Raw genomic sequence first — 18,475 nt, 5'->3', positions numbered from 1 at the left:
GCGGACGCCCGTACCTCGTTAACCGGCCAAATCACTAATCGTTGTGGCTTAGGTAAATTAATCTGGTTTGGAGGTAAGTAGAAATTAGAAGCTATTGGGCCATTTTGGGCCGTGATTAACTTTTCACTAATCCCAAGCCCATAGCAAAAACTATAAATACAGGTCCACGGTGAGTGGTAGACAGGTTACATTGAATGCATATTTATTGCTATCCCTAAGAAAAGCCATTGCTCTGAAACTGACTTTGGCATCGGAGAATCTTTTGCAGGTCTCCACCCCTCAAGAACAAGAGGAGAGCTAAGCCTTGAGGAGAGGACCCGGCACCGAAGCAAGACCACAGGAGAATTTGGAGACTTGGAGCAGCACAGCCCTACACATCCGAAACATTTGGCGCCCACCGTGGGGCCGTGTGATTTTAAAATCCCAATGGTGACCACGAGAAACATGAGCATGGACGACCCCGTTGAGATGATCCGAGCCCTGCAGCAAAAAATGGACGAAATGCAACAGCGTCACGAGGACGAACTGACGGCCGTAAAGGCCGATTGTGAAGCCCGGATAGCCCGGGAGGTTGGAAGGGCGGATGGAGGAGAGGAGCGAGCGAAGGATAAAGGAAAGGCGACGGCGGAAGAACGCACGCCTCAAGACACCGAGCGTGATAGCACCTGGAGGCCTACTGGGTCCGAGGCGGAGGGAAGTAAAGTTAAATCGGTGCACGCTGAGAGCGCTGCCGAGGACGGGCGGATGATAGTAAAGTCGGAACCCCCGTCCACTTTATTACTTCCATTCACCCAAAACATAATGAACGTCCAAATTTCGGAACAATTTGTGGCTCCACAATTCAAGATGTATAATGGGACGACGGACCCCGAGTCCCATATAAAGACGTTCTCAAATGCAATGGCATTCAGAACAGGCAATGACGCCATTTGGTGCCGAGCGTTCTCGCTTTCGTTGGAGGACGAAGCATTGGAATGGTTCAACACCCTACCTCCCAATTCCATCGAAAACTTTGCTGGGATAAAACAGCTATTCATCAAACAATTCGCGGCCAGTAGTACCCAAGACTTAACCGTATTCGAATTAATGACCCTCAAGCAAGGGAAGGAGGAAACGCTGCGGACGTTTATGGATAGGTACCAGAAGACCGTCCGGCGCGTGAGAAGCCTAACGCCAGAGCTCGCCCTTCACTACATCCTACCGGCCCTCAAGCCGGGGCCGTTTAAGGATAGCGTCTGTAGGCGAGCGCCCAAAACGATGGAAGAGCTGAGAGAACGAGCGGCAGATGAGATAAAGGTGGAGGAGATGAAGCTCTCGTACAAAAGGGAGAGTCAGGAGGCCAGGGGAGAAAGGGCAGACGATAATAAGCCCGGTTCGTCGACGGGAAAGCCGTCCGATCCCAGGCACAAGGAGCAGAAAAAGGGGCCTCGCTTCCAACAGTATACCCCCCTGAACGCCCCAAGGGAGAAAATCCTCCGGGAGGCTTTGAGCGTAGAGCTGATACAGGAGCGGGAAGGGCACCCAACTCCGAAGGGAGCCGATTGGAGCAAACACTGCGCCTACCATAAAAATATGGGTCATATCACCGAGGATTGCTGGACCCTCAGGGATAAGATAGAGGAACTCATCCGGGCGGGAAAGCTCAAGAAATACGTCCGTGGCAACCGCCCGCCGCAATCGACCGGTCAGCCGGCTCAGAGATCAGCCTACCGTAAGGATAAGTCGAGGAATTCAAGAGCGGAGCGACCACGGTCAGAGAGGCGACATAGCCAAAGTCGCAGCCGCAGTCGAGAACGCCCCTTGAGGGGGCACATCAACACTATTTCTGGAGGATTCGTGGGAGGAGGATCATCTTCCTCCGCCCGTAAGCGCCATGTTCGAGCCCTCCAGTCCGTACATTTGGTTGACAAGCCACGCCGCTCCATGCCGCCTATTACCTTTTCGGATGAAGATTTTCACGCGCCCGACCCTGACCAGGACGACCCTATGGTCATAACCGCAGAGATAGCGCGGTACGGAGTCAGCAAAGTTCTGGTTGACCAGGGGAGCTCGGTCAACATCCTCTACTGGAAGACCTTCCTGCGAATGGACATCTCAGAGGATCTTATCGTCCCCTATGATGGGCAGATAGTGGGGTTCGCGGGAGAAAGGGTCAATACAAAGGGATATGTGGAGTTGAGGACAAGGTTGGGGACCGGTCGCTCTAGCGAGGAAAAGAGGATCCGGTATCTGTTAGTAGAGGCTAACACCTCGTACAACGTACTGCTCGGAAGGTCGTGCTTAAACGCGTTTAGAGCGATCGTCTCTACACCCCACCTCACGATGAAGTACCCCTCTGAGAAGGGAGCTATATGCACGGTCCGTGCAGACCAGAAGACGGCGCGGGAGTGCTACGCGGCGGGTTTGAAGCTGCAAATCCGACCGATGAAGAGACGGACGGCCGGCTCTGAGGTGGCCATGGCGGACCTCGACCCAAGAACGAATACTGAGGACCGTCTGGAACCCATTGGAGAAACCCAACCTATCTTGATAGGGAGATAACCCACTCAGACTACCCTCATCGCCAGGGAGCTGAACCCAGAGACGGAAAAGGCATTGAGGGCACTTCTGTGGAAGAACCGGGACCTGTTTGCGTGGACGGCAGCCGACATGCCGGGCATCCATCCCGCGGTGATGTGTCATAAGCTCTCGCTTTTCCAAAACGCCCGCCCGATGGCCCAGAAAAAGCGAAGAATGGGCGAGGAGAAGCGAAAGGCTGTGGAGGAGGAGGTAGAGAAACTGAGGAAAGCTGGTTTTGTTCGGGAAGTCACCTACACCACGTGGCTAGCTAACGTGGTTATGGTGAAGAAGACTAGCGGAAAATGGCGCATGTGTACTGACTACACCGACCTCAACAAAGCCTGCCCGAAAGATTCCCAACCCTTGCCCAGCATAGACGCCCTGGTGGACGGCGCCTCCGGGCATCGAGTACTAAGTTTCCTGGATGCGTATTCCGGGTACAACCAGATACCCATGTATGGGCCGGACGTCGAGAAAACGGCATTCATTACAGAGAATGCCAACTTCTGTTATGAGGTTATGTCGTTCGGCCTCAAGAACGCGGGGGCAACATACCAGCGCTTGATGGACAAGATCTTCCAGGAACAGATAGGCCGGTGCATGGACGTGTATGTGGATGACATGGTAATCCGGTCCGCGGATGGAGATGGACACATTAAGGACCTTGAGGAGGTGTTTCGCCAAGTAAGGAAGTTCGGCATGCGCCTAAACCCCGCCAAATGTACATTTGGGGTAGCTGCCGGAAAATTCTTGGGCTTCATGTTGACATCCAGGGGGATCGAGGCCAACCCAGACAAGTGCGAAGCGATACTACAAATGCAAAGCCCGGCCACCCTTAAGGAAATCCAAAGACTGGTCGGGCGCCTCACCGCCTTGTCCCGATTTATCCCCAAGCTGGCGGAAAGAATGAGGCCGGTCCTGCGTAAACTAAAGAAAAGGGGCCGGCCCGGCATGGGACGACGAATGCGAACGAGCGTTTCAGGACGTCAAAACCATCCTTGTCAACCCGCCGGTCATGAACCGCCCGGTTCCGGGAGGAGATTTGCACATTTTCCTGGGAGTGTCAGAGACGGCCATTAGTGTCGTGTTGATGCAAGAACGGCCTCAGGCGAGACTAATTTATTTTGTGAGCCGCACGCTCCTAGACGCCGAAACCCGATACCAGCGAGTAGAGAAGGTGGCCTTGGCTCTGTTGCACGCGTAAAAGGCTTCGTCCTTACTTCCAGAGTCATCAGGTGATAGTTAAGACCGACTTCCCTATCTCCAAAATCCTCAGAAAGCCGGACCTAGCCGGGCGGATGGTGGCATGGGCGGTAGAGCTCTCAGAATTCGGCTTACGATATGAGCCGAGGGGTCGGTCAAAGGCCAACACTTAGCGGATTTCGCGGCCGAGCTGTCACAGTCCGGCCAGGACGAGTGGAACTTGTTTGTGGATGGAGCATCCGGTCGATCGATTAGCGGGGCCGTTTATTAATAGATTTTTTCTCTCTCTCAAGTTGCTTGTTGTTTGTGTTTATTTTTCATTATTTTTATTCTTATTTTTCATATGTATTATTTTATTTTTGAAAAACAAAATATAACTCTCTCTTATGGTGATTGATAGTGAAATATTAGTTTTATAAAAAAAAATTATTTTATGAATATTGTATAATAATCTTTTATGAACATAAATAAAAAACTTTAATTGTTATGTTTTTATTCATAATTCTTTTTTAAGTATGACTTGATTACTATACATTTTCTTTTTAGCAATTATGTGGGTCAATATTTAATTAAATTTTGATAGTTTAATTTTAACTTTTATATTTTTTTAAAATAGATATATTGATAAAGAATAAATAATACATTATATTTTTTAAAAGTAATAAAAGAAAAGTTACATGTAAATATCAAAACAAAATAAATTCAATTTTTTCACATATTCTAATAATCAAATAAAAAATAACTAAAATTTATATTTCTGATTATTATAAGTTCAAAAATTCGAAGGAAATACAATTTTTTAGACATGTATGATTTTTTTATAGTTATAATTATATTAAATTATGTGTTTATTTTTTGTTATTTTAGAAAAATAAATAATTAAATATATAAACTTTGAATTCATATTATTTTAGTTCCTCTTCTCTGAATTATATGATAAACTCAACACAATTAACTAAACAAACATGTTAAATAACTGAGTTATATGATAAACTCAACACAATTACCTAAAAAACATGTTAAATAACGTTGACAGAAGTAAATTTAACTTAAAAATCACTCGGTATATAAAGTAAAATTACACTTAATTATGTAATAAAAATTGACCTCATGGAAAGAATATCCAAAAACTATAATTATAATTATGAAGCAAATATTTGGACATAACACATTCGGGCCAAATACGACAACAGACAATGCTTATGAACTTGGTAAGCAAGAATGAAAGGATACATGTGAACGATGGAGAATAAAAATTGCAGAAAAGAATCAATTCAGAAAAAGTAACTCTTAATTAATTGTGCAGTCACACATTGAAATTTAAGATGTGAAACCGCCATCTACATAGAAAATCTGCCCAGTGATGTATGATGCGGCTGGGAGACAAAGAAAAGCAACGACCGGTGATACTTCGTTGGTTTCTCCTATACGACCAAAAGGTATTTTAGCTGTAACATTAGCATCATACTCTTCTGCTCCAGTTTTCGCCTGTAAGAACAACAATCAACTTATGTGCACACTAAAACATAATGCTAACATATATCTGTCAACTTGGAAATTGAACAGTTAATGCCATTTACACACTTAACGCAAAGTTCCACAAGTAACCTATAATATCTATTTCGTATATTAAACATATACCCTGATAGAATCAAGCATTGGAGTCCAAATTGGTCCAGGTCCTACAGCATTTGCACGAATGTTATCCTTTGCCCACTCCAACGCTACGTTCTTGGTGAATTGATTAATGGCTCCTGAATTAAATTATATATTTCGTTCAGATCAACAAGTTAGATTCGCAATAATATTAGTATAAGAGGAAAATTACAAAAAGAAATTAGTATGATACCTTTAGCGGCTGAATAAGAAGATAAAGCTGGAATAGCTTTTACACCTGCAATGGATGAAATAAATACTATGCTCCCATATCCAGATTGTTTAAGAAGTGGATGTGCAAGTTGAGTCAAATGAAAAACAGACTCAAAATTTATAGCCATTATAGTTGATAAATCTTCAGCAGTGTGATCTAATATGTCCTTTGTTATTTCTATCGCTGCATTGTTCACCTAAGAGACAACCACATATCAAATCGCCTCAAATACAATAATGAAAAATGAATCACAAAATCAACAATAATGGAGACTTCACTGACTAGTTTAGTTACATAGCTCACTGTTTTGAAATTGGAAGGAATTCATTTTAATCACCATAATTATATTTTTTTAAGTACAATGAACATAATTATTATTTTAAACTGTTAAATGTAATTAAGTTTCAATCAATTTTATTCTCGTCTGATATTTTATCTTCAAATTTCTGGAATATAAAGTTTAGAATTGTCTCGAAAAGCTAGTCTCAAATGTCTTTCTATATAAATTACCATATGTGCCAATGGCAATGAAAATAATCCAATTCTCAGCTCAGATGCCTATATAGCTTAGTTGACCTTGCTTAATTATTTTAGGCTAGTCAAAGCTTTTCCTAGACCCTGTTAATTTTAAAACGTTCAACTCAACTTCTTAAAGCCCTTTATGCCTTGCAACTACTGAAATAAATATAAAAATAATAATACTTAAGGTTATGGTGATGATAATCATAATAATAATAATAATAATAATAATAATTGCATTAACATTTAACATGATATAATTTTCAAATAATTTAAATCTTAAAGGCTTTTGATTTAAGTTTTATTTTGGATAATGCCTTTATAATTTTGACTGAATTAAATTTTAAATATATAAATTTAAATATTTTTAATAGAATAAATATTCAACATTTTTTAAAACTTTTTTAAACATCATGCGCTTGATTCGGTTTTAGTATGAATTTATGAAGGGTAGTTGAATGTTACCAGAATGTTAAGCTTTCCGTGGAAGATTGAGGAAACAGTTTCCATGAGCTTGAGGCGTTGTTCGCGGTCTTTGACATCACAGACTGAACCGGTGACGTTGAATCCCTTCTTTTTCCACTCTTCCAAACACTTATCAATATCATCTTGCTTCCGTGAACATACGTGAATGGCTGCCCCAAATTCTGCCAATTCCTGAACGATGGCATGCCTAAGACATCGGAAAGGAAGAAGAAAGATGAGAGAATAAAAGGAAAAAGATAAAAGGATGATATGATGAGATGACGAACCCAATGCCTCGAGAGCCTCCTGTCACAAGCGCCGTCATGCCATGGAGTGACCACCTATTGTCCTTTATGCCGCTCAGCTTTGCTTCGGCCATTTTTGCTTCTAATCGAAGACTTCCACAAATAAAGAAACACAGTTTTCACTGAAACAAGAGCTGCAAGTACCTCTCTTTATATATATACTTTTGAAACCCTTTGTGGCTGTGAATGATTTTAATCTTATCGCCAATTACAAGGAGCCATTACCCTGGGTCCGGAAAGTGAGACCATAAACCAAAAAATCTGTTGAAATTTTGACACACTCTCAAGATAGATCATTACCGTGTGAACCAACTGATCAACGTAATCTGAAAGTGAATGTTCAGTTAATCTTTCAAAACCTCTAAAACAAAGCATATTGATAAGTCACTATCAATCTTAGTGACAGGTATCGTTTGTGTACCAAATTAGGCTTGAGATATTAAGAAGATTTAATACTTTTTTTTTTGTCACAATTTTGATTGAGAATATTCCAAATTGTTGTATTTTTTTTTATTCAATGTAATTCTAAAGAATGTAATTTGTGTTCAATTTAGTCATTTTTGTAAACGTTATTTACATAGTTAACGGCCAGATGTCCAGATGTGCAATTACAGAGTGAAATGTCATGTATTGGCTAACATGTCATGTATTGGTTGACGTGGAGTCCTTTATGGCGTTGTGAGTTGGATTTATTATTTTTGAAATTCTATTTCTGTTATTAGGGTTATTCTTTTGAAAAATAAATTAAAGGTATTTAGTTTTGAAGTTTTAATCGTGGTTTGGGAGGGAAATTTGCGAGATTGGGAAGAACAGGTTTGAGAGAGAACACTAGTGACGTGTTGTTCGAATTGGAAGCATTCATCTTTGGAAAAATCAAGTTTGCATTCATAATCTTTGATTTGTGCCATTGGTATCTAACATTTTTGTTCAACACTGTAAAACCTGGAAAATTTTTCGTTAGTGAGTGTTAGATTTTGGAAAAGTTAGAATTTTTTTAACATTTGTGTAAACTGTTTAGGGCAGTGCATTGTAACGTATTATAATTGGTTGTGTGAATGTCATTGTCGCTTTTTTGTCTTTGGTTTTGGTTTCACATACCTGTTAGCAGTTACTTTTAGCGTTTATATAGTGGTCCCATGCCCATAAAGTTCATTTTGTAGGCTTGCGTTTGGGATGTCTGAGGAGAGGTTTAATGTTGTGGTCCACCATAGTGGGACCCTAATAAATGATATTCCTTTTGAATATGTTGGTGAGGAAATAACATATTGGAGTGTGGACCCTGACAAATGGAGTTATTTCGAAGTGGTAGATGCTATTAAGAAATTTGGGTATATTAAAGTGACTGACATATTTTATTGCGTTGAAAATATTCTGCATAAGTTGGTTGATGACAGAGGTGCAATGAACATGGTAAACGTTACCAAGTATTTTGGGGAAGTTCACTTGTTTATGGTCCACAGTGTGGATGATGAGCCAGAGGTCGTTGAAAATGAAGAAAGTGAACAAGTTCTTTTGCTCTGTCATGGAAGTTTAGACAGTGGAGAAGATAGCCATAGGTGGGGATGGGGATGAAGTGGAGGTGCAGGGTTTGAATGAAGTGGAGGTGCAGGGTTTGGATGAAGTGGAGGGTTTGGACGAAGTAGAGGGTTTGAATGAAGTGGAGGTGCATGGTTTGGATGAAGTAGAGGGTTTGGATGAAGTGGAGGTGTAGGGTTTGGATGAAGTGGAGGATGAATAACAGGTGCAAAGGGAGGAATAAATAGAGGCGGGGGACATGGATGAACAACACGTGCATGTGGAGGAAGGAGTACACGTTGAAGATTTTACTTCAAGTGTGTCTGATGATGCAGGAGAGGTGCATGGTGATGAAGGACAAGGGCATGAAGGGCAACGGGATGTTGATGAAGGAGAAAGGGATGAAGGACTAGTGGATGTTGATGTAAATGTTGATGAAGTACTTTTGGATGATATAAAAGGGGTTGTATCAGTGAAAGTTAATGAAAATGAAGAAAGTTGAAGTAAGGATGAAGATATATTGCACATAGCCAAAAAAAACTCATATGACAGGGGGTTGTCTGAAGATGAGTGGGACTCAAATTTTTTGGCCACTCCAGAAGAAAGTGGAAGTGAGGATGCAGGTGATGAAAGACAAAGTTGTGGTCCATTTGGAATATTTGTTATGCAAAAGAGTATGTTTGAACACAAGTGGGAAGTGAGAACAAAGTTTAGGAATAGAAGTTATGCAGTCCATGGTGGGAGGAATTTGAAGTTTATTAAGAATGATAACAGAAGGGTACGAGTGAGATGTTTGGGTGCCCAAAAAAGTTGTCCATAGATGGCTTATTGTGAGTATTTGGAAGGATGTAGGACATGTCAATTGAGAAAAATATTGGATAATCATACTTGTAGTAGGCAATGCAACATTAAAATGATGAATGCTAAGTGGTTGAGTGAGACATTAGATAATTCACTATATCAAAATCCGAATTTGAAGATAAATGAAATACATTCAAAAGCTTTAAGGAAATGGAATACCAATGTCACAATTTCTAAAGCTCGTAGGGCAAAGATAATTGCATCTTACAAAGTTGAAGATAGTTTTAAAAATCAGTTCAAAAAAATATATGACTATGCACATGAATTATTGAGGTATAACCCTGGATCAACAGTAAAAGTTAAAGTGGATAGTGACAATGGTGAGACAACATTTTAGAGGTTCTACGTTTGTTTGAAAGCTTGCAAGGTTAACTTCCTCTCTTGTAGGCCATTTATTGGTTTGAATGGATGTCTTTTGAAGGAAAGTATAAGGGGGAGTTATTTACATCTATTGGTAGAGATCCTAATGACCAGATGTTACCTCTAGCATATGCAATTGTGGAAGTAGAGAACAAAGATAGTTGGGCATGGTTTTTGGAGTTGTTGATAGAAGACCTTGGGGGTGCTGAAGTATGCAATTCATGCACTTTTATGGCTGATCAACAAAAGGTAAATGTATTTCTTATATGTTTCTATTTTGTTTCCTAATATTAATTGTATTAGTGATATCAAAATTGGTCCCCATTTTTGTTTAAAATGTTCAATTTGGTTCCTTTTTACAGGGTTTACTACCAGCTATGTCTGAACTTTTACCTAGGGCAGAGTACAAATTTTGCATGCGACACTTATATGCAAATTTTAGGAAAAAAACTTCTGGGCAAAACATGAAGAATCTGATGTGGAAGGCTGCTGCAAGTACATACCCCCAAGCTTGGGAAAGAGAAATGTTAAATATAAAGGAAGTGAATGAAGAGGCTTACAAATACCTAATTGTTATCCCGTCAAGGTATTTTGTTCCTTAACAATACATCGATGACATGTAGAGTGGATATAAACATCATTTTTATTCCTTGTAACAGGTATTGGTCTAGATCTAGATTTATAGGTCGAGCACTTTGTGATACACTAAACAATAACTAGAGTGAAGGTTTTAATAGTGTGATTTTTGATGCACTATAACCATGCTCAAAGAAATTAGAGTTTACCTCATGAAAAGATGGGCAACCAGCAGAATTAAGATGTGTAATATGGACTTTGATATCTGCCCCAAGATTAGAAAGAGACTTGCAAAAGAGTCAAATTTATCCAAAAATTGGATCCCTAGGTATGCATTTCCTTTCCCACTATTAGTTGATGGCACTTGGTTTGTGATGAAAATGGCGGTATTGATCACTTAATTTTTAACTTGTATTTATCTATTACTTCATGACAGTTGGTCTGCAGAAAAACCCTATGAAGTTAGGCATTTTGCACATATTACAAACAAGTTTGTAGTTAACCTGGACAGTCAAGATTGTACGTGCAGGAAATGGCTTATTTCTGGGATCCCTTGCTGCCATGCAATTGCAGCCATGAAGCTCTTAAATTTAGATCCAGAAGATTATGTACCCATTTCGTTCAGACGGTCCACGTATGATGAAACATATGCCTCTATTATATTTTCAGTCAATGGCCATCTGTTATGGGAAGACCATCCATCTTACCCAAACGTCCTCCCACCATTCAAGAGAAAATTACCAAAGAGAAAAAGAAGGTTGGAGCAATGAGAGCTAAGGAGGAATGAGACCTAAATGACCAAAGGTGGCCACCACAAAAAATGTAGTATTTGTCGTCAACTTGGACATAACAGAAATAATGGCCCCTACAATTTTAATTATTTTATTTTTTTATTAATTTAAATAGTTTATATTTAATATTTTTATTAATTTAAATAGTTTATAATGAAAAAAATTGTTATTAATTAATTATAATATGTAAAAAGTATACTATAATAATAAAAATTCAAAAAAATAAATTATATTAAAATATTAATTTTTTTGAATTTTTAATTAGATAATTACAATAATTATAGTTATAAATTATTTAATTAAAATTATTTTATAAGAAATTTAATTTAATTACAAAAATAATTAAAATCATGAAATTTAGTTATTTAATCATATTAAAAAACTTTAATTATTAATGAGATATAATTTTAATTATTTTAAAAATATTTAAAAATATTTTTTACAAATTATAAATGATTATAATTAATAAAAAAATTAAAAATTTAAAAAAATAAAGGTGTGTGGGGGTGCACGACTTCTCTTATTGAAGTCGTCATCCTCCCTACGACTTCAATTTTTTTTTATTTGTTTTATGAAAAAAGGTTGGTAATCGATTACAACATCTGGTAATCGATTACCATGCTCTGGTGCACGACTTCATCTCTGACCACGGTATCAGGGTGAAGTTGTGCAAGGAGACACGACTTTTTCATTGAAAGTCGTTTGGGCCTCCCACAACTTGTCTATTTTTGTATTTCGAAATTCTTTTGCTTACTTATGTAATATCTCCGGAAAATTTTCCTATTTTGATACAAAAACCTATATATGAAGAAAAACTCAACATAAGAAGTAAGTCCTAAATAAAAGTTCATTTTAGAATCTAAGGAGAAAAAAAATAATAAAGAAATAGGTCATTGAATTTATTGGATATTTAAAATTTAACTATGATAACCGATCGATATTACTAAAACTTTTTAACGTATGTACCTCTTAAATTTCGACATATGAACAAGAAAAGTAAGATAAAATATGAAAATATAGTTTTTGACCCTAGTGATAAATATTTGATTAATACAATTAAATAATAATAATCACTTTCAACCAAATGAAGATTATAATTTTGTAAATGGAAAATTTTACATGGATACCTTCCCATTTCTTCATTGTTTTTCAATGCTAAATAGAAAATTAATATTTATATTTTTCTGATAAATTCATTCTAAAACTTTTATATTTTAAAATAAAATATTTATTTTATTGATGTTGGTGTGAAATAAAAAAATTGGATGGATTATTCTTTATCATCGTCTGTATAAAAATAACTCATTTCGATCTAAAAGTTTAATAATTATAAATTAGCGAACATATTTTAAATTTTAATTTTTATAAAATTTATTTTTAAAAGTCCATAATAAATTATATGAAATCATAAATTATTGTAAAAGTAATTATTACAGATTTGATATATTTATTTTATTTAATTAAAATTAAAATAAGTTGTTTTTTTTAAATTGATCCAATATAATTAAATTTGAATAACTCGCCGAAATTAACGTGTGATTCCAACAATTCATATATAACAAATTTAATAAATTAAATTATCAAATATAAGTTTTAAAATGTTAAATTTAAATTCTATTGGATTGTAGAAAGTAGATTCAAGTCTCATCATCATGACCGATGTTCGGACCTATTTGCTTATTTATTTCCAAATCTAGAAAGTTAAGAAATGGTGAAATAGACGTTTGTTTTTCCTAAACCGTGAAAGTGACAAATGTTACCTGAGCTAAACTTACTTTCCCTTCTTGTAAACAAGAAATTTGTAAGGAAAAAGTTGTTAATTAATGATTAATTACGTTGCAAATATTTTCCTAGTATATTATCCATACTTTTGTTGTCCAATTTATTATCTATTATTTATTTTCATCTTTTGATGGATTATATGTTAATATTTAATTAATTTTTATGGTTTTATTATAATAAAAGTAAATAATTAAGATTATGAAGTTTATATTGATTAAATTAAGTTGATTCATTGTTTGAAGAATATTGATGTTTACATTATGACAAGGATCAAATATTATTGTTGTGTTATTTGTCTAAAATGTTGGATTATTTATAAAATAATCTTATTATGTAAAAGAAAGATTTTCTTTCTTCATGAAAGCTTCGAATGTTAGAAACAACTTGTAAACCTTAATTGGTCATGTAGGCTAAGCTTATAGGTCATTTAGATATGGTAGTTGGTATCATAAATTATCTATAGTTTGTAAGTGTCTTTGGGTTGATGATGGTTATGAATCATAGGTCCTAATGGTATCGAATAGTATTAATAATTGTGAATGGATTATGGGCTCTAGATGTTGCTTTCATATTTCACCTAACCATTTTAAGAGTTTATGAAACTTGAAGAAGGTTAACTTCATTCTAATAATAACAAGTTGTGTAAGATAACTAGTGTTTGAACCGTTAAGTTTCATTTGCATGATGAAACTTAGAGAGTTCTTGAAGAAATTAAGTACGTATCTATCTTGAAATGAAATTTTATTCCTTATATGAACTTAAGAAAGAAAGGAAATGTGTTTAAAGGAGAAAGAGTATGCGTTAAAGGTGTTAAGGAGATCTATGGTAGTGGTGAAGGGTGTGATAAATAATGACTTATATGTCTTAGAAGGTGTTGTGACATCTAGGTAAGCTTCAACTTTTGAAAAGGCGGTACGGTTAAAGGCTAAGATATGACACAAAACGTTAGACAATGTGAGACAAACTTAATGGCATTGAAGAAATAAGGTTTGTTTCATAGTGATAGAATTGATTAATTGAAATTTTATAAATATTGTATCTAAGGAAAAACCTATAAAATCCATTTTATCTTAGGACAATAGAGGATAAAGGGAATCCTTTATTACATTCATGTTGACCTATGGGGATTTTTTACAATTTCATCACACACTGGAACTAAATACTTCCTATTGATTATTGATGATTATCATAGGAAGTGATGGATCCACTTTATAAGACTAAAGACAAAACATTTTACAATTTGAAAGGTTGGAAATATGTAGTGGAGTACCAAATTGGTAAGACAATGAAAATGTTCAATGTTGATAATGATCTTGAATTTTGTTCAACACCCATTGTAAAGATAACAACATAACAAAACATTAGACAATGGCAAAAACTTCTCAACAAAATGGCCTACTTGAGATATTCATCAGGACCATTTTAGAATGAGTGAGGTGCACATTGTTGAGTGTTTGATTTCCAAAATTTTTTGGGCTAAAGCTACTAGTATTGTTTTTTTATCTGATCAATAGATCCTTGACTACACTTGATACAAAGATTCTCAAGGAAATATGGTCAGGACACTCTCCTAACCTTCAAAATGTTAGAATCTTTGGTTTTTCTGCTTATGTTTACATTAGGCAAGGAAAATTATATGCTTCAATTGTTAAATGCATGTTTCTTGGGTATTTAAATAATGCAAAGGGTTGCTATCTATTAGAGCTGTCAAAACGGGTAACCCGACTCGACCAGGTCCGGCTCACCACGAGTTGGTCACTTAGTGAGCCAACCTAACCCGGCTCACTTATTTGCACACTGAAAAAATTCGAACCCGGTCCGTCCCACCGCGGGTTGGTAGGTTAAACGGGTTGGCTCACTAACTCATTTCATTATAATTTTTTTTTAAGTAAAAAAATTATAATTTTTTTGAATTCAAATATAAATAAATTTCACTCTAAAACGATGTTAAACTCCAAAGATAATTCAAAATAATAATAAAAAAATATCATACAATCCAAGCGTAATAAAAAAACAAGCGCAAAAAATGAACAAATAAGTTTTTAATATTGATAATTTTTGTATCACTTGTCCATTTATAATATAGAGTCTTGAATAGATAAATCTATAATATTTTTCTCTCTTGAGACATATTTTTTTATCCCCATCTACAATATAATAAAAAAAATGCTAACTAATAATATTAAAACACAAAATAATAAATAATTAAATTAAATTAGGTGGGTTGGTGAGCCAACTCGGCTCATCTCTCGGCTCACCACGGGTTCAACCCAAATGAGTTGGGTTCTAAGTGAGTCAGGTTGAAAACTAACCAACAAAAAAAATTACATTTTTTTCAAACTCAACTCGGCTCAAACCCGTGGTGGGCCAGGTTGGCTCGCGGGTTACAAATCATTTTAACGGAACTACTATCTATAATGTCTTGAGTCAAGACTTAATAGATATGATATGCATTATGGTGATAGATGTTCTAGTGTGTCTAATGATGATAGATGCTTTATTGTTACATCTGATGAGGATAGATGTCTAGCTATATGATGAAGTCTTATATGTTATTAATTACAAACTTGTCAAAAGGAAAATAATAATAGATCTCTAAGAGATGATTATGCAAAACTTATTGCATATTCTTTAATAGTTTCTAGTAAGATGCTAGAAGATTAACCTTCTAGTGTATCCTTTGCATTATCAAGTAAAAAGAAGACTCAATTGCTAGACATCATGAATAAGAAGATGAAGTCATTTCATTTAAGCAATACATAAAGGTTCAATAAAGATGACATCATTTCTTAGTTGTTTGGTTGTAAATGAACTTTTTAAACAAAAAGATGACACACTAGAAATTGATCAATAAAGGTTCAAGGTGAGACTTTTGATTAGAGTTCACTTAGAGGTAAAAAGTTTATTATAATGTTGTTTTATCTCATTGTAAAACAAAAATCCATTGAAATGTTATTAACCATGGTTACTGAGCTTAAATAAGCGAACATTAAGATTTCATTATTATATGGAGATCGACTCATGGAGACCATATAAACAATAACAAAGATTTGAGTTACAAGATAATAATGATTATGTTTGCAAGCTAAACAAATCTTTTTATAGTCTATTACAATCCCAAAGGAAATAAAAAAGTTTAACGAGTTCATTATAAGTATTGGTTTTGAAAATATTAAGTACACCCCTTGTGTCTACTTTAAGTTTCTACTAGAAGATCACTTCAAAGCATTGTTACAATCAATGTATTTGTGATATTTTAATAACAAACAATAATAAGTATAATGTCAAGAGGACTAAGATTAAGCTCATCAATGAATTTGATATAAAAGATTTTAGAGCAATTAGAAAGAATTATGGATATTGACCCATTAAAATATTGTTAAGGTTCATGGGCAATTTGATGTAATAGATTATTTGATAATTTAAAAGCCTCTAGTTATACAAGACCATTTATCTTATTGTGTTTCTTCTTCAAAGCATATGATGTTATCAAACTATCATACATAAGATTATAACTTCCTTTATGCGTCGCCAAAGAGATTGTCTTATTGATATTTTGAACTAAGCTTTAATATTGTTCACATGACTTTTCCATCAATTTAGATACGATTTGTGTAAATTAATTTTAAAAATTATTTTTATATAAATAATATATTGTGTTGACTATTTTAGGCTTTGTTCTTTTGTAGAGATTTGGGGGAGATGATTTGAATAGATTTGAGTGGATTTGAGAGTAATTTTTTTGTTATTTTTTTAAGTGGATTTGTGGGTAATTGAGAGTGAATTTGCAAGTAAAGTTTGTGAGAATAAGTGTAGGATTTGATTGATGTGACAGATTTAAATAATTAGTGTAATTGATAGAAATTAAAGATTACCAAAATGTCCCTAGTTATTAAAGTAATATAAAATGTTATTTATTAATGTTATATTTAATTGTAAAAATGTTTATAAAGAGACAAAAATTATAAATAATTTTTAAAATTAATTTTTAAAATGTAAAAAAATTATAAATTAGCAAAATGAAGTTTAGTATATATTTTACTAATATTATAAATTAGTAAAGTTATACCTCCTCTTCTTTCCCAACCCCTATTCTAATATTATCAATAATACGTACTCATCACCACTCTCTTTCTCTTTTCTCTCACATACAAACATTTTCACCTTTGCATTTTCATGATACTTTTTTTATTTCTCTCTCTGGTGTGTATATATGTATATACATATATATGTACATATATGTATATACATATATGTACATATATATGTATATATATGTATATATGTGTATATATGTATATATGTGTATATATGTATATATGTGTATATATGTATATATGTGTATATATGTATATATGTGTATATATGTATATATGTGTATATATGTATATATGTGTATATATGTATATATGTGTATATATGTATATATGTGTATATATGTATATATGTGTATATATGTATATATGTATATCTATATATATATGTATATATATATATATATATATATCTTCCCTTTGGTCTGCATATTTCTATTTTCCTCTTTTCTACTCTTCTTGCTTGATGATGAATGGGAGGAATAGGTTTCTTTTTACCCCATCATAGTGGCAAGAGCTTAAACATCAAGCTCTCATCTACAAGTACATGGCTTCGGGAATTTCCATTCCACCTGATCTTCTTTTCACAATAAAAAGGAGCTACTTTGATTCCCTTCTATCCTCGAGGCTTTTGCCTAACCAGCCACAACACTGTCAGTTTTTGCTTTTTTATCTTTCTGTAGAAGAATTGATGGTAAGAAATGGAGATGCTCCAAAGAGGCATACCCAAATTCAAAATGCATAGAGGGAAAAATCATTCAAGAAAGCCTCCACACTATGCCTTCTTTCAACACCATCAACAAACACAAATGCTTCAACTCAACAACCAATCTCATCAATCACCAAAATCAATACTCTTTCTCCTCTTGCATCATCTGAATCACACCAACACCACCCTCCACACTATGCCTTCTTTCAAGCGAACCAACCTCTCTGCGATACTGCCACCGAGGACGAACAGGCCTTCGATCCTCAACCTCACGCCGCCGAGTCCACCGGCCTCAAACTTCTTGGTCTCTTCCTCCAATGCGCCGAGTGCTTCGCCATGGATAATGCACCCAGAGATCGCCAAATGCACCTTCACGTACGTCCACAACACCATGCTGCATCGTCGTCCTTCTTCAGATGCGTAGACCACCAACCTTGCAACCTCCACCATCGTGAATATGGGGCCATAACCATCAAGCTTGTAAGCTAATTCCTCCATGCGAACCGAATTCACCCATTCGAACCGAGCTCCAACGTCGACAACCATGGAACCGAATACACAGGAGGGCTGGGTAACCAAATACGAGCCTGTGGGAACCGAATACAGCTTGACGTTGTTTTTTTTCATGGTGCTGGAACCGAATACGAGTCCTCTTGGAACCGGATACAGGTCCTCTTTATCACAAAAGTCGTAACTGTGTTCTTATTGTAAACATGTAGTGCAATTACAACCCGATTATATTAAGTATCAAAATTCATCTGGGAATTATTTTAAGTTATAGGGGCATTTAAGAAAATTTGCATTTCATCCCTCCAAATCTCACCACATTCGCGGGTGAGTGAACAGTACAGGCATCCCGCATTTCG

At 35.8% G+C, this 18,475-nt stretch overlaps 3 protein-coding genes across 3 annotated transcripts; 2 read left to right on the top strand and 1 right to left on the bottom strand.

The window, feature by feature from the left end:
* The first annotated feature begins 444 nt into the window (after window positions 1-444).
* On the top strand, window positions 445-2,541 carry LOC124845629 (uncharacterized). The gene has a single exon (XM_047322754.1). The coding sequence runs from the start codon at window positions 445-447 to the stop codon at window positions 2,539-2,541; it is 2,097 nt and encodes a 698-aa protein (XP_047178710.1).
* Window positions 2,542-4,884: 2,343 nt separating this feature from the next.
* Window positions 4,885-7,062, bottom strand: LOC124845632 (tropinone reductase 1-like). Its single transcript, XM_047322758.2, has 5 exons — window positions 6,904-7,062; window positions 6,617-6,824; window positions 5,612-5,828; window positions 5,404-5,516; window positions 4,885-5,250 (listed from the first exon to the last, which is right to left on the bottom strand). Exons 1-5 carry the CDS (start codon window positions 6,993-6,995, stop codon window positions 5,083-5,085), a joined length of 798 nt encoding a protein of 265 aa, XP_047178714.1. The 5' UTR covers window positions 6,996-7,062; the 3' UTR covers window positions 4,885-5,082.
* A 2,290-nt stretch (window positions 7,063-9,352) lies between these two features.
* LOC124845628 (uncharacterized) lies at window positions 9,353-11,020 on the top strand. Its single transcript, XM_047322752.1, has 5 exons — window positions 9,353-9,617; window positions 9,719-9,906; window positions 10,020-10,243; window positions 10,670-10,861; window positions 10,903-11,020. Exons 1-5 carry the CDS (start codon window positions 9,353-9,355, stop codon window positions 11,018-11,020), a joined length of 987 nt encoding a protein of 328 aa, XP_047178708.1.
* The last annotated feature ends 7,455 nt before the right edge of the window (window positions 11,021-18,475 follow it).

The sequence above is a fragment of the Vigna umbellata genome, chromosome 5 (genome assembly GCF_029865625.1).
Source record: "Vigna umbellata cultivar VRB3 chromosome 5, Vumbellata_1.0, whole genome shotgun sequence".
NCBI lineage: Eukaryota > Viridiplantae > Streptophyta > Magnoliopsida > Fabales > Fabaceae > Vigna > Vigna umbellata.
This window is presented reverse-complemented; position numbering and strand designations above follow the sequence as displayed.